The 16,543-nt window shown below is 51.4% G+C and overlaps 1 protein-coding gene across 1 annotated transcript in view; it reads left to right on the top strand.

Moving 5' to 3' along the window:
* Positions 1–16,154, top strand: part of PARP6 (poly(ADP-ribose) polymerase family member 6) — a 50,365-nt gene extending 34,211 nt beyond the window's left edge. Inside the window, 6 exon segments of the mRNA XM_043493781.1 lie at positions 754–823; positions 6,861–6,940; positions 11,807–11,870; positions 14,429–14,449; positions 14,452–14,515; positions 15,506–16,154. Of these exon segments, the coding sequence (XP_043349716.1) occupies positions 754–823; positions 6,861–6,940; positions 11,807–11,870; positions 14,429–14,449; positions 14,452–14,515; positions 15,506–15,608 (402 nt within the window). The 3' untranslated portion in view covers positions 15,609–16,154.
* Positions 16,155–16,543: the final 389 nt, after the last annotated feature.

The raw sequence follows: 16,543 nt of genomic DNA, 5'->3' as shown, positions 1-16,543 counted from the left end.
CACATGCAGGTGACCTAGGCTGTCCTGGGCATTGAGCGAGCCAGTGGGTCTGAGATCCGGGCTCTGGCCTGGCTGGCACTAGAAAAGAGCCCAGCTTTGCGGGGCAAGATTAACCCCTGCAGTCCTGGGCTGCAGTGAGGACCAGCAGCAGAGTCTCCCATCAGCAGGGTGTGCCTGGGGGAGGGCCCTATGCCCAAGGCCATGTCCTCTCCTCTTTCCGCTGCAGCTCAGCTCCCAGCAGCCAACTCTCCCAAACCCGCCCCGCTCCCAGCAGTGCCCAGGCACTGGCTCTGCAGGCTCAGCTGCTCCTGAGTGGGACAAGCAGACAGAAAAGTAGTTGGACAGACTGACTGGTGGGGGATGGGTGGGAAGACGGATAGACAACATGCAGGGGAGGGGCCTGCAGCGTGAGGCGGATGGACAGACCGACAGGCGGGGGAGGGGCTTGAGGCGTGAGGCAGATGGACAGACCGACAGGCGGGGGAGGGGCCTGCAGCGTGAGGCGGATGGACAGACCGACAGGCGGGGGAGGGGCCTGCAGCGTGAGGCAGATGGACAGGCCGACAGGCCGGGGAGGGGCCTGCAGCGTGAGGCAGATGGACAGACTGACAAGTGGGGGAGGGGCCTGCAGTCTGGCCAGTCTGTGCCCTGTTGGTTTCTCCCTGCCCGGGCCCGGGCTGGCGGATGCAGCACCTCCTGGGTACATGCTCGCGGCGTCTGCCTGTGTTGCTCACGCCGGTGTTTTCCTGCAAGCTGCATGGAGCAGCCTATGGCAAAGGCATCTATCTGAGCCCCATCTCCAGTATTTCCTTTGGATACTCAGGTAAGAGGCTCTCCTCTCTCCCCGTCTGTCTGTGCACCCAATGGCCCTGGAGAGCTACACATTCCCCTCCATGCCCTGTTGCAAACCCAGCCTGGGAGGGACACTGCTGGGCTGGGACACTTCTGGGCTCCCTGTGTAAAGGGCTCATGCCATTTGCACCCCGCTCAGGCTGGGAGAAGCACATGCAAACAGCATTTTCCAGAAGCCATGTGTATTAGAGAAGCAGAATGCGGCTCCCAGGGACACCTGAGTGGCGTTTCCTAGGTGGGTCGCCCTGCACAGCCTGCCCTCCAGGACTCTGGTCTGCAGCACCAGGCTGGGCTTGATGCAAGGCCTATCTGCACATGTTGCTTCCAACCAGAGCTGTGTGTGATTGGCATGAGTACCCCCAGGCCCTGCTCCTCTGTCACCACTGTGCTCCAGGTTGTCCCCCTCAGGGCTGTTGCCAAGAGCAGCTCTGTCCAAGGTGGCTGGGCAGGGTGTGCTGGTGGCATGGAGGCAGGTTTAACCTGTGTGGGAGCTGGTCCTGTGGCCTCTTGGGATTAACCCTTGCTCATGCCTCCCTTCTCAGAGACACACCTGCTTGGTGGCGCCAGCATGCCTGCTTTGTGGTGTGTTTGTGTGTGTGCCAGTCTCAGCCATGGCAGTCCCCATGCATCGCTCGGCTCCCTCATTCTCCCCTCCCCACCTCTGTAACATGCTCTGGGATGTCCCGCAGTCATTGGCTGGGAGTGCCAGATCTTGCCTCGGTCTGACGGGGTGATGGGTCTTCTCTGATGGGAAGTCCCTGGCTACGTGGGTATCTGCTGTCACAGCCTGGTACAGTCAGGAAGGCAACTCTGCCAGCCTGTGGGGGGTCCTGGTTCTTCTCCAGCATTGCATGGCACTGATTTTGGGAAGCAGCCTCCCATGCCTACAGTGGGGAAGGTGCCATCCATGTCTCAGGAACGGATGGACAATGAATAGCTCTCTGCAAAGCATCTGCTTCCTGGGGGAAGCTTTGATTTTTTCATCCAAAACCCAAATACCTCCTGGAAGCTCTAGTTCAGGCACCACGTGTCCCCTTTCTCCTCTCTGGACCAGGCTCCCCAGACAGATTTTATTTCTCATGATGCATCACCCACTTCTCCAAGAGGGGAGACCGTGGTGAACCGTGGGAGATGTAGTCTGATCAGGGGGTTAAGCCCATAGAACATAAGTACGACCATACTGGGTCAGACCAAATGTCCATCTCACCCAGTATCCTGTCTTAGGACAGTGGCCAATGCCAGGTGCCCCAGAGGGAATGAACAGAACAGAGCAATTACCAAGTGATCCATCCCCTGTCGTCCAGTCCCAGGTTCTGGCAGTCAGAGGTTTAAGGATGCCCAGAGCATGGGGTTGAGTCTCTGGCCATCTTGGCTGATAGCCATTGAGAGACCTGTCCTCCATGAACATGTCTAATTCTTTTCTGAATCCAGTTATTGTTTTAACCTTCACAACATCTCCTGGTATTGAAATCCACAGGCTGATTGTGGGTTGTGTGAAGTTATGTTTGTTTTAAACCTACTACCCTATTAATTTCATTGGGGCACCCCTGGTTTGTGTGTTATGTGATGGGGTAAATAACACTTCGCTATTCGCTTTCTCAACAGCAGTCTTGATTTTATAGACTCTACCATATCCTCCCTTAGTAGTCTCTTTTCTAAGTTGGAGTCCTGTTTTTTTTAATCTCTCCTCAAATGGAAGCTTGTCCACACCCCTAATAATTTTTGTTGCCCTTCTCTGTACCATTCCCAATTCTAATACTCCTTGTTTGAGATGGGGTGACCTGAACTGCAAGCAGTATTCACGGTGTGGGTGTACCATGGATTTATGTAGTGGCATTATGATATTTTCTGTTTTTTATTTCTCCCTTTCGTAAAGCTCCTAACATTGGGTTAGCTTTTGTGATTGCCACTGCATGTTGAGCAAATGTTTTCAGACAACTGTCCACAATAACGCCAAGATCTCTGTCTTGAGTGGTAACAACTAATTTAGACCCCGGCATTTTGTATCCATAGTTGGGATTATTTTTTTCCAATGTACATTACTTCACACTTATCAATATTGAATTTCATCTGCCATTTTGTTACTCAATCCCCCAGTTTTGTGAGATCTCTTTGTAACTCTTTGGAATCAGCTTTGGACTTAACTCTCTTGAGTAATTTTGTATCATCTGCAAATTTTGCCACCTCACTGTTTACCCCTTTTTCCAGATCATTTATTAATATGTTGAACAGCACTGGTCCCAGTACGGATCCCTGGGAGACACCACTCTCTCCATTCTGAAAACTGACTATTTATTCCTACCCTTTGTTTCCTATCTTTTAACCAGTTACTGATCCATGAAAGGACCTTCCCTATTATCCCATGACTGCTTAGTTTGTCTAACAGCCTTTGGTGTGGGACCTTGTCAAAGACTTTATGAAAGTCCAAGAAAACTGTACCAACTGGATCATATACTTGTTGACCCCCCCGCCCCTCAAAGAATTGTAATAGATTGGTGAGGCATGATTTCCTTCTACAAAAATTGTGTTGACTTTTCCCCAATTTATCATGTTTATGTACCTGATAATTCTCTTCTTTACTACACTTTCAACCAATTTGTCTGGTACTGAAGTTGGGTTTACCAGTCTGTAATTGTCAGGATCACCTCTGGGGCCTTTTAAAAAAAAATCAGCATTACATTAGCTATGCTCCAGGCAGCTGGTACAGAGGCTGATTTAAGGAATAGGTTATATACCACAGTTATTAGTTCTGCGATTTCACATATGAATTCCTTTCAGAACTCTTGGGTGAATACCAGCTGGTCCTGGTGACTTATTACTGTTTAATTTAGCTATTTATTCCAAAACCTCCTTTATTGACACCTCAGTCTGAGATGGTTCCTCAGAATGGCTCAGGCGTGAGGATCTCCCTCACATCCTCTGCAGTGAAGACAGATGCAAAGAATTCATTTAGCTTCTCCACAATGGCCTTGTCTTCTTTGAGTGCTCATTCAAGACTTCAATCATCCAGTGCCCTCATTGATTATTTGGCAGATGGGCTTCCTGCTTCTGAGGTGCTTAAAACAATTGCTGGTAGTTTTTGTGTCTTTAGCTAGTTGCTCTTCAGTCTTTCTTGGTCTGCCTTAGTATGCTTTTACACTTGGCTTGCCAGAGTTTATGCTCTGTTTTTTTTTTCCTCACTAGGATTTCAATTTTTAAAGGATACCTTTTTACCTCTAACCACCTCTTTTACTCAGCTCTTTAGCCATCACAGCATGTGTTTCGGTTCTCTTACTGTTCTGTTGTATTATATTTGGGGTATACCTTTAGTTTGAACTTCTGTCATGGTGTTTTAAAATAGCGTCTATGCAGTTTGCAGGAATTTTCCCCCTTGAGACTGTCCCTTTTAATTTCCATTTAATGAACCTCCTCCTTTTTGTGTAGTTCCCCTTTTTGAAATTAAATGCGACTGTGGTGGGTTTCTGTGGCATTTCTCCCCTTCAAGGATATTACATTATGGTCGCTATTACTGAGTGGTTCAGCAGTGTTCACCTCTTGGACCAGACTCTGTGCTCCACTTAAGAGAAGGAGAACATGAAGCACCTGAACTACAGCTGCTATGGGCACCACAGCAGCATTTCCATACTGAACTTGTTCAGTTTCAGTTTCTCATTTTTCAGAGAAATATCAACATTTCCCATGGAAAATTTGGACAAAAATGACTTGTTTAATTTGTGTAGAAATTTGTCATAGAAAAATAACCTGTTTTCCAACTAGCTTTAATTAACACACTTCCCCCGATGTGTCTGCCAGGATGCCCGGCTTCCTGGCTGGCCCAGTCCCCATAGCCATTGAATCAGCACAGTAAGAAACCCAACGCAAACTGGGAGCCCAGTCCTGCCTCTCTTGCATATCTGAAGCTTTTATTGGCTTCAGTGAGAGTTTTACTTCCACCAGGAACCCAGGACTAGGGCCCTCGTCTCTTAGCCCATCACCTCTCAGGCCATTCCCGTGCTGGAGCTGGCTTGGTTTATTTGGTCTGCAAAAGACTCTCCATAGGAATTCTGAAAATCTGGCTTTATCTCTTCAAAAGAGCTCAGGCCTAGATTTCTAGTGCTCGGCACCCTTCACTGGGGTCAGACTTCCCAGAGAACCCTGCACTGACCATACTCAGTGGGCGGAGCCCCTAAGCAAATCGAGCCAGTTATTTTGGTGCCTCCCTGGGAGTGGTGTTGGAAATTCTGGTCAGAGCACCCTTTCAGCTGCAGCAGAGCTATGTGGAGGGGAAGCCTGGCCGCTCATCCAGGCAGCCAGCTCTGTCCCCTCTGCACAGCTTCCACATGGCTCATTGGCCACACAAGCAGCAGGCATGTGGCCAGCAGAGGAGCTGCCCTGAGTGGTAGGTGTCCCAGCTCCAGGCATTGCTAAAGAGCTTCATCCAAAGCTGCTGGAAGCCATAGATCTCTCTCCTGGAGCAGTCTCAGCACAGTTGCTGGCATCACGGCTACTGGCCAGACAGCGCTGCCGTGGCCAGTGGGATTGGAGGGAGAGTCCACACAGATCCCCCTCCAGGGCTTCTGCTAGCCTTTCTCTTGGTCCCATGGATTCACAGATTCAAAGGCCAGAAGGGACTGCTGTGATCACCTAGTCTTGCCTCCTGTCTAACCCAGGCCAGAGAGCTGGGGGACGTGCAGACTCCTGTTCCCTGTTTATTCCCCTCTCCACGGGGAGGTGAACGCGGGGAGCTTTCTGATTCTCAGGGCCCTTTTACACTACTCACTCCGGGGATCTGGGGCCCGTGGGCTGATGTCTCTTAGGGCATATCAGGAAGCAAACGAGGGCAGCAGAAGCCATGTCTGTTTAACCCCCCTTTAGCTTGAGCATCCCTGAGACACATCACACTGCTTCTGGCCTTGTCCCTTAGCTCCGGAAAGTCAAACTCATTGCTACGTCGTCTGTCAAGGCCCCTGAGCCATGGACGCTTCCCAGTTGGGTTGGATCTTCACCTGGAGCATTCGGTGACTATGCATGTCTGGGGGCCCAGACCAGGCCAGCGGGATGGCAGAGAAAGTCAGGATGCCCCCACTTCAGCCACAAGCACCTAGGGAGACAACTGGGTGCTCTGGGGTTCATCTGCCTTCTGTGGATTGAAGCTGCCCCATGGCAGTTTGAGGGGGCTGGGGGGAGACAGAATTTGAGCTCCAGGTCCTGTTAAACTCCAGACTAACAGGGAACCACAGCAACTCCTGTTAACAAGGCTCAGACCCCACCTTCAGCAGCTCACTCACTCTCCACCCTTGTCCTTCTCAATGGCCTCAGGCAGCGGCAGCTGCGGCTCTCTCTCATTCCACAGTGCATGGCCCTTTCAGGAGCACTTTATTACAGTCTCCTCCTCCCTGAGCACCTGTGATTGTTAAGCTTCAGGGCAGGTATCATGTAACCCAGGTGTTCTCAAACTGGGGGTTGGGACCCCTCTGGGGGTTGGGAGGTTATTATATGGGGGGCCGTGAGCTGTCAGCCTCCAGCCCAAACCCTGCTTTGCATCCAGCATTTATAATGGTGTTAAATGTAGTAAATTTCGACTCCTTCCCCAAATCCTCACCCCAGCCCCGCCTCTTTCCCTGAGTGTGCCACATTCCCGCTCCTCTCCCCGCCCCCCCCAGAACGGCCAAACAGCTGTTTGGTGGTGGCCGGGCGGGAAGCGCTGGGAGGTAGGCGGAGGAGCGGGGACTGGGGGCACTCAGGGGAGGAGGAGAAGGAGGTGGGGGGGTAGGGAAGTTTGGCTGCCGGTGGGTTCAGAGCACCCACTAATTTTTCCCTGTGGGTGCTCCAGCCCTGGAGTACCCTCAGAGTTGGTGCGTATGAGGGCAATATTGATCTTCACGGAGAGCGGGCCTCATCCTTTTGCCACCTTCAGCAAGCAGCTATGCCTTTTGGAGTATCCTGGACACAGGATTTAGTGAGAAGAGGGTGGCCTTTCCCCAGTAACTGCTGACCTGTGCTGTTGTTCTTCCTTTATTGTCCAACAGGGATGGGGAAAGGACAGCACAGGATGCCCTCAAAGGATGAGCTCGTCCAGAGATATAACCGAATGAACACCATCCCTCAGGTAACCGGCGGTATTGCTTGCTGGGCCTTGTCCCTGGAACCCCAGCCATGGGCAGCCTCTGTTTGTCCTTCTTCCCTCACGCCAGCCACAGGGTTATGTGCAAGACTGGCCTGTGTCATATCTGAGATGTGTTTGCGCAATCACTGTTTTTCTGTGCCTGAGGGGAGGGAATGTTGTCCAGTGGTTAGAGCAGGCGACTGGGGCTCAGGGCTCCTAGGTTTTGTTTGCTGTTCTGTTGGTCTTTTGGTAAGGGCCATAACCGCTTAGTATTGGCCCAACTCTGGTCCCATTGATGTCAATGGGCAGTCAACTTCTGACTCTGAGGGTCAACTTCTGAAAACCCCACCTTCTGTGCCTCAGTTTACCCATCTATAAAATGTGTATAGTCAGCCTCACCTACATCTTTGGTTAGTGCCCTGGGCTTCCACATCTGGAGACCTGGCTTCTACATCGATCACAGATGTTTGGTGGGATTTATTCTAGCTCCTAGTGACCATTTTCGCAAAGCATGAAGCTGATCATGTGTCCTGAGACAATTTGGCCCCATAAGTGCTGACTCCATGACTGGGGCACCCACTGGGAAAAACTGGTGGGTATTTTGCACCCACTGGCAGCTCCCCACCCCACCACCCCGCCCCAGCTCACCTCTGCCTTACCTCCTCCCCTGAGTGCGCCGCTGCGTCCTGCTTCTCCCCCTTTCCTCCCAGCGCTTGCACTGCGAAATAGCTGTTTTGCACAGCAAGCCTGAGAGGGAGGGGGGAGGAGGGGGAACGTGGCACACTTGGGGGAGGAGGCGGGGCCAGGGCAGGGATTTGGGAGGGATCCAATAGGGGCAGGGAGGGGCGGCGTTGGGGTGGGGGTGGGGGCGCAAGCACCCTCCGGCGCTGACAAAAGTTGGTGGTTGTGTTTGGCCCAATTAGTGGCCTCCGGTGGAAGGACCAGGCCTGGGACAGCAGGAGCTGTGAAACAAGGCTGGGCTGCATTGGCAGGGGTGTGTGTGTGTGTGTGTGTGTGTGTGTGTGTGTGTGTGTGTGTGCCTGCAAAAATCATATTGGGGAAGAAAGCTACTAGAGCCTCCCTTGGGATAGTGCTTGGGGTGTGCTCCACCGGGATCTGTTTTGGATATGGATAGAGGCCTCTTTAATTTTTTTAATGAAGTAAATACTAATGGGAATTGTGTGATCATGGGAGACTTTAACTTCCCAGATATAGACTGGAGGACAAGTGCTAGTAATAATAATAGGGCTCAGATTTTCCTGGATGTGATAGCTGATGGATTCCTTTACCAAGTAGTTGCTGAACCAACAAGAGGGGTTGCCGTTTTAGATTTGGTTTTGGTGAGTAGTAAGGACCTCATAGAAGAAATGGTTGTAGGGGACAACCTTGGTTCGAGCGATCATGAGATAATTCCGTTCAAACTAAATGGAAGGATAAACAAAAATAGATCTGTGACTAGGGTTTTTGATTTCAAAAGGGCTGACTTTAAACAATTAAGGAAATTGGGGAATTAGGGAAGTGGATTGGACTGAAGAACTTGTGGATCTAAAGGCGGAGGAGGCCTGGAATTACTTCAAGTCAAAGTTGCAGAAACTATCAGAAGCCTTTATCCCAAGAAAGGGGAAAAAATTCATAGGCAGGAGTTGTAGACCAAGCTGGATGAGCAAGCATCTCAGAGAGGTGATAAAGAAAAAGCAGAAAACCTACAAGGAGTGGAAGATGGGAGGAATCAGCAAGAAAAGCTACCTTATTGAGGTCAGAACATGTAGGGATAAAGTGAGAAAGGCCAAAAGCCATGTAGAATTGGGCCTAGTTTTTTCTGTAATCTACAAGTATCTGATGTCACACCTACATGCTGGGGGATATGGGTGGGCCCAGACACATGTCCAGGGTAGTGTTTTACACAGGTTGGACCTGCGTTAAGATAGGAGGGAAGCCTTGAGAGCTGTGCAAGCATGGCTCTGGGAGGGGATCCACACCCCCAACACAGATCTGTACCTCCCTTTGCCCCAAATGCCTAATTCATCCTTGTGAAACACTGAGGCCTGGTTTACACTGGGGGGAGGGGGAGTATCGACCTAAGTTATGCAACTTCAGCTATGTGAATAACGTAGCTAAAGTTGACATACTTAGATCTACTCACTGTGGCGTCTTCACTGCGGTGAGTCAACAGCTGATACTCTCCCATCGACTCTGCCTGTGCCTCTCGCTCCGGTGGAGAACCGGAGTCGACGGGAGAGTGCTCGGCAGTCGATTTATCACGACTAGACGCGATAAGTTGACCCCCGCTGGATCGATCGCTGTCCGTCGTTCCTGCGGGTAATGTAGACAAGCCCTGAGTAGAAAAACACTGGGTATCAATAAAACTCTCCCCCCAGGAAAAAAGTTTTAAACACAGCACATCTTGTTTCAGCAACTCCTCAGTTTCCTCCACTCCCAAGACCCCTCAACAAATCTCCATTTGCTGTTTTAAGCTGCAGACAGGTGTGTTCCCAAGCCACTGCCCCTTCCTCGTTGCTTGTCCAGTTTTCTTCTTTGCAGTGTTGTTGTAGCCATGTTGGTCTCAGGACATGAAAGACACAAGCTTCTCCCTTCCACCAACAGACATTGGTCCAATAAAAGATGTTACCTCATCTACCTTCCACCGTCTTTTGAGTGGCCAGTCCATCTGGTGATATTTCTGATATAATTGTCTTTTTCCTCCGCCTGCAATTTTGCATGAGAGTCAGAGTGTTGGAAGCGAGTCACTCGGGGATCAGCAAGCTATGTGTCCACAAAAAGATGTTCCTTTACGAAGGATCTCAAGTCACTGTGCTCCCTTTAAATTAATCTCTCTCATCACCTCTTTGTTCATAGGTTTCATTATCCAACTAACTAAACATTCTTCTAGAAAACCAGAATTCAAATGTTCTGAGTTTGATCTGTGTCCTTTTTAAGTGTCCAGCTCTCACATCCATACAGGAGAGCTGACCATATGTAGCCCTTCAGCAATCAAGTGAAAATATTCAGTTTTGAGGACCAGCCACTAGAAGGCATGCAACACACTTTTCTTTTATCTGGATAAAACTCCATATTTTACCCACGCTCTACAAACCATTTGTACAACTGTTTCCTATGACAGCAGGAGAACAGTGGTAACAGGATTCTTTGGTTCTGCTGCACAAAACACTTCCAGCCCCATGGACAGGAAGTTTCATTGGCCAAAAACCAACCAAGCAAGAATATACATTTCAATAAGAAGGCACAGGGGAACGAAAGGAGACAAAGATCTTAGCTCTTAACTCTCTAGGGCACTAAAGGAATTGTGGGCCAGCTAGAACTGTAAACTCACAAGGCCCTTTGCTACATCTACGCTCTAAGACGCTTTGAATTCCAAACGAGTTACTGTAATATCAATGCCCCACATGAACGCTACATTCACTTTTCATTGGGAGCATTATTTCTATGGAGCTTTTGAGATCTGCAATAGATCCCACAGACTTTATAGCAACATGAAACATTCTGTTCAAAGAGGAAGTTCAAGATTGCCATCTAATATTAAAGTATGAAAACACAGCTATGCAAAGGTAGGTTACAGTCCTAAAAAGCTAAGTGTTACCCCTCTGCCTCCAGAAGTGAGAACTGTGCTGGAGCTTAAACTGTGAGTCAGCTCCCTGCCACCCAGCCTGCCCACCTCACCGCACAGTCCTCAAGGCTCTGCCCATCTAAGCCTTGCCTTGCTGGGACCCATCAGTGAACTCCAGTTGTCGCACTCCCTGGAGCCATCTCCCTGCAGTGTCAGCCCCTCTCACTGGACACTTGCGTTCGCTGCCTCCAAAGAGATAGTGTGCACACCAGTTGGTTAGGTTAGCTGAAGACTTGCCCTTCACTTCCATGCACAGCACTGAGATGGTTTGGTAAGAAAACAAGAATACGTTGATTAATACAGAACAGAGATTTAAGTGATACTAAGCAAGTGGCTTGTCTGGTTATAAGCAAAACAAAAATAAAATCCGCTTTCTAGCGTTGAAAGCATAACAGACCACAAGCTTGGTCTCAGGCAATTTCTCACTTATAATCTCTTCTCAGAGACTTCAACCCCCATGGCTGAAGATCCACCTTTCACAGATACCCAGGGCTCTGTCCTTGTTTAAGTGATGGATACTTATAATGTCTTTGTGCTCCCTCTTACAATTTCCAAAGTCTATTGTCTTTGTCTCAAGATCCAGAAAGACTTCCTGGGTGTGCGGACTTGGAGCCCCGGTGAACTCACTGAGCGCCTTCCTCCATTGCCTGTTAGCTTGATGGCTTTGTTCACCTGATATGTAAATGTACTTTCATTGTCCTCTGCTGATCATCAAGCCGGTCAGACATTCCTTTGCCTAGGGCAGGCTGGGGTCATGCTCCGTCTCCCAAACACATTTCCAGCACACATATACAACTCTTTGTACCCTACCTATACCTTCAGGACCAACATATCACCAGTTTATGTATGATACCTTACGTGATATCTTTTAGAGACATGTTAGGACAACAGCATGTTGGGGTGGTGAGTGTGTCAGGCTTGATACGAGTTACGGTGTAGTGGGCCCTCTGCCAGTGGGCATTGAGGGTTGCTTGGGATCCCATCCTCAGATGGGGGCTGGGCCACAGAGCCCAGAACTCAACAAATTACTGAGAACAACAAATGAAGAAAGCAGGGCTGGGGTCCAGCCTGGGTTGGGTTATCAGTGTTTATACCTCTGACATTCTCCACTGTGATTGACTGCTCCTGCGGAGTTTGGACTATGAAAGGGACAGGGCTGGCCCCTGCAAAGGCAGAGTGGTGACGCAACCCGAGTGGGATGCCAGGCAGGTCATGGTAATCCAGACTTTGTGGTTTGTTTGCAGACTCGATCCATCCAGTCCCGGTTCCTGCAGAGTCGGAATCTAAACTGTATAGCACTTTGTGAAGGTAAGAGGTAGAGGAAGGAGTGTCCTCACGCACCGCCTTGAGGGCCCTGGGCCCCAGGAATGGCACTGGAACAAGGTGGGGTTGGAGTGGTGGGTGCCAGAAACCTGGCTGCCTATGGCCTGTTCTCTGAGCTCAGACTGTCGCAGCGTGCCATCCCTTCCTGCTGGGCTTTGCAGCTTGTGATCTGCTCGCTCCATGCCCTAGTAGGATGCGCTGCCCATTCACCACCTTGGTTGTCCATATGCTGGTGTCCCCTCTCTGCCACACACATGGCTGTGATACTGTGTATCCCAGGCCTTGTGCTGTGGTGGGCATTGTTCCTCCCTCTATGTAGGAGTATCTGGGCCGGTCTGGGGGCTGGTCCATGGCTGGAGGGGACCCATACCACATTGCCTCTGGTGGAGCTTTAGCTGGCGTCACTCACTCACGAGTCTTCTCTTGGAGACCCAGAAGGATGGTGTTAGCCCTGGCTCCTCCCCAGCAGCTTTTCCCGATAGCATTGAGGGTTGCTGGGGCTCTGCTACACCACGTCCCCACTTTCAGCATGGCTGTGAGGCCGTGGGGGGGCAGCGAGCCACCATGAGCTGTGCATGACAGGTAGTTCTCTGTCTCTTCTGTGCTGAGCTCAGTGGGTTCAGTGTCTTTGCTTTTCTCAGTGCCTGGCTGGGGAAAGGGCTTAGGGAATGGTGGTCTGGCTGGGGCTCACTCTTGATCAGCTGATGGTTGGGCTCTGGCATGGATGGGGCCTGCCCATGGGATCTGGGTGGATCCCTGGTGGCTTCTGGGACAGCTCCAGTGGCTGATATTAACTTTTTAAAGCCCTGCCTGATGGGACTGCCTGGCTGGGATCCTGCCTCCTCCCCAGGCTCTCAGGTAATAGTTGAGATCAGCAGATGTGCTCTTGTGAACTCTCCCCAGAGCGAGACACCCTGCCTGGGCATTTCCAGTGCTGGGCCCCTATGCTTTGGAATTGGCTTATGCCCTCTACTGGGTCTGAGCCCACTGACTCCTGGGGCTGGTGTGATGCCTGCCTGTCCCCTCCTGGGGCTGGTGGACGGGGGGTTGGGGCGAAGGGTTTTGCTCTTCACATTGGGCAGGAAACAGTTTTCTTGCCCTGTGAAACTTTGAGCTTTAGAAATGTTTTCCAGTTCCAAATCGGGATGAAAAGTCAAAACTCGAAAACGTTATGCATCGGAAATCTGAAGGCATTTTGGTTTGACTCAGTCGAATGTTTCATTGCCATAAAGTCAAACTGTTTTGCCCACTTTTCTTTTTCGATTTTTTACTCTAACTGGCTTGAGTTTTGAAATGGACAGGACTTTCCAACTGGAGGAACCAGAATGTTTTGTTCAGAGAAATGTCAAAATGGGCATTTTGACCATTCAGAAACAGTTTTTCCAAATATGCTTTGGAGTTGAGAAATTTGTCCAAACTTTCCCACCAGAAGTTTCGGTTTCAATGATTCTGCATTTTATTTATTTATTTATTTTTGACAAAAAATGTTGAATCTGAATCAATCCCAGCCAGCTCTAGGCTCTTTGCTTGTAGCCTAACTCCATTTCCATCAGTTCTTTCCTCTCTTGTCTGGCTGGACTGCACTCTCTTTGGAGCAGGGACTGTCTCTTGCTGCGTATTTATACTGTTCCTAGCACAACGGGGTCTTGATCTCAGTGTGGGCTCCTAGATGATTCAACAGTACAAATAATAATTACGATATTCAGTTGATGTTAATCAACTCCTTTTTGTGTGTTTTGAAACATAATTGTATAGGCAGGTCCCTTGTGGTGATCCTAATGATTCCTAGAGTTTTTGAGGCCAGACCATTAGATCATGTTGTCCAGCGGTTCTCCACCAGGGACCTGGGGCCCCCTATGGGGCCTTGAGCAGGTTGCAGGGGGGTCTGCCAAAATAAACCAGAGAGCTGGGCCGGCTTTAGATTTGCTGGGGCTCAGGGCAGAGAGCCAAAGCCCGAGCCACTCAGGCTGAAGCTGAAGCCCGAACAACTTAGCTTTGTGGGCCCCCTGTGGCATGGGGCCCCAGGCAATTGCCCTGCTTGCTACCCCTACGGCCAACCCTGGCTTTTAATCTACTGGATATGCAGGAAACCAGTTGTTGTGGCACAGGTGGGCTGTGGAGTTTTTATAGCATGTTGGGGGGGACTCAGAATGAAAAAGATGGAGAACCTCCTGCATAGCAAATCTCACCCTGTTACTCCTGTTGAGTGGGCCCACTTCAGTGGATTAGTTAAATGAGGTGACTAATGGGAGCGCAGCCAGGCTGCAGTAATAGGTGTTAACAGGACAGTGGGTAGATAATGGTGCAGTTCCCTGTGCCATTCCACAGCACCATGGGTGTCCTTGGCATGGTCACTCCATTATCGCTTGGTGGCTGTGCCTCTCCCAGCACTCCTATCTGGCCTGGGGAAGCGGCTCTTCCTCCCCCCCCCCCCCCGCCCCACAGCCTGGTGTGGCAGGACAGACATACCCAAGGCAGGGCCCCAGCTTTGTGTGTGAACCGCAAGGGCTGCTGGCGCCTTCTGACGCCTCCTCCCTTTGCAGTGATCACCTCGAAGGATCTCCAGAGCACGGGAACATCTGGGTGTTGCCCGGTCTCGGACCAGTGTCCTGCACCCGCTTCTTCTTTGTGTGAGTGCCGGGGCACGAGTGGGGAGGGGTCCTGCTCGTGTGGTGGGGGCAGCTCCCTCTTTGGGGATGGGACGGCCCAAACAGCACCAGGACAGCCCAAACAGCAAGAGCATCGCGAACCATTAGTCAGCATCTCGACTCAGCCCCATGTGGGAGGCGAGAGGAGAGCACAGTGCCCCTCACCACCCCTGCCTTCCAGGGAGGTTGCTAGGGCCCAGTAGCATCTTGTGTGCCACCAAATGGATGCTCGAGTGCAGCCTTCAGCCCCACTGCCAACCTCCTTCCACGCCAGGCCCTCATTCATTACTGCTTCCTCTCCTGATGGGATCCCCTGCCCCAGCCAGCCAGAGTGGCACTGGCGTGCAGCTGTCAGCAGTGGGAGGAAGGTGAGCCCCAGAGCCTGCTCCCCTTGGCTCCGCACAGCTCAGGGCCTGGTACCTGCCAGCCGGGGGCACAAGGGGGCGCTGGGTAGGGAGGTGCTGGCAGGCAGAGCCCCTGGCCCAGTGCTCAGCACCATCATCACAGTAGAGGGGTCTGCACTCTGTCACCAGGGGGCCAGCCCTGCCGAGACAGACCCATCTCAGAGCCGAGAGCTACGGCCAGACACTGACACCCAGGCCGCTGGTGCCTGCAGCCTGGCTCTGCTCTGGGAGGGGTGTTAGCAATGGAATGGGTCCCAGTCTGTGGCCCCACTGGCAAACCTGGGTGGTTTAGCTGGGGCTCCCAGCGCTGTGACAAGGGGCCCATTTCCCTCCTGCCAGCCCCTCGCTCAGATACAGAGTGAGGTGCCTGTCTTTGCAATCAGAGACCTCCCCCTCTGTCCGAGGGCCTGGAGAGCCCAGCTCTGCTCCCCTTGATGTGGGTGTGGCCCTCGGAGGACAGACCTGGGGGGGGGGTGTTATTGCTGGAGCAGGGACACGCTGGCGATGGACGCTCTGGGTGACCGCTGAGTTCCCCCTCATAGTGCTTTCCCTGCCTCGCCCCTCCCAGGTACGAAGATGGACAAGTAGGAGACGCCAATATAAACACTCAGGACCCCAAGATCCAGAAGGAAATCATGCGCGTGATTGGAACTCAGGTCTACACAAACTGAGGGGCACCTGCGGAGCCCACACTATTCACACGGGGAGCCGCTCCCCCTGGCACAGGCAGAGAGGAGCTGGGTGTCTGAGGCTGCCAAAAGGAGGAATGAAAACACTGGCTTCAGGAAGGAAACAGATAGGCGTGGGGGTGGAGTGAGGGCCTCAGCATCTCCTGGCAGCAGGACTCTGCCGCTTCAAGCCAGCACCACATCTGGAGGACAATGGCTCCGTTGCCACATCTGGGAAGCAGAGGTGCGACTGTGAGTCAGGTTTCCCAGCTTGTTCCCATGCTGTCCTGTGCCTAGATGTATAGCAGAGAGCGTGGCCAGGGCGGGCTGTTGATATTTTCCCATTCCCCCCCCGCCCTGATCACCCTATATCCGAGCACTGAGCAGGAGCCTTGGGCACGTCCTGCCTCATGTGCCTGCCCTGGACCTGGGCCTTGCCCCTGGGCACATGGCCGTTCTCAAGTTTACAGCAATGACATTTTTAACAACAATAAAAACAAAGCAAAAAAAAATGATTTTAGCTTATTAAAGTTCTTAAAAAACTGTCCCCGACTCTGCCTTGTGAATGGGCCTTGATGTGAATGTTGTGGCCATCATGTGTGGTTGGGCCATACAGAGATAACAACCTACTACTGCAGCCAGTTAGTGGCTTCGCTGGTTCAGTTCTGGTGGTAGCAGGCTGAGCTTCAGCGTGGAAGCTCCTGTGCTTCTGAAGTGCAGCGGGGGTGGTTACATTGGTGTTTGAACCCAGGGCTGGTTTGTGTCACTGTAAGTAGCAGGGTGGTGCGGGGGCCGATTGGTCTGATTGGAGGAACAGCTGCAGTAGGTATCAGTGGCTTTGCTCGGTGGCTCATCCATTCACCAGAGCCTTGCTGGGACAGTGCAGTGAGACTTCCCTGGCATAGCAGTGGCAGCCACAAGTTATGATGAGCTGTGAG

Source organism: Dermochelys coriacea, chromosome 10, assembly GCF_009764565.3.
Source record: "Dermochelys coriacea isolate rDerCor1 chromosome 10, rDerCor1.pri.v4, whole genome shotgun sequence".
Taxonomy (NCBI): domain Eukaryota; kingdom Metazoa; phylum Chordata; order Testudines; family Dermochelyidae; genus Dermochelys; species Dermochelys coriacea.
The sequence above is the reverse complement of the archived record's forward strand: the minus strand, read 5'-3'. Positions and strand labels throughout refer to the sequence as shown.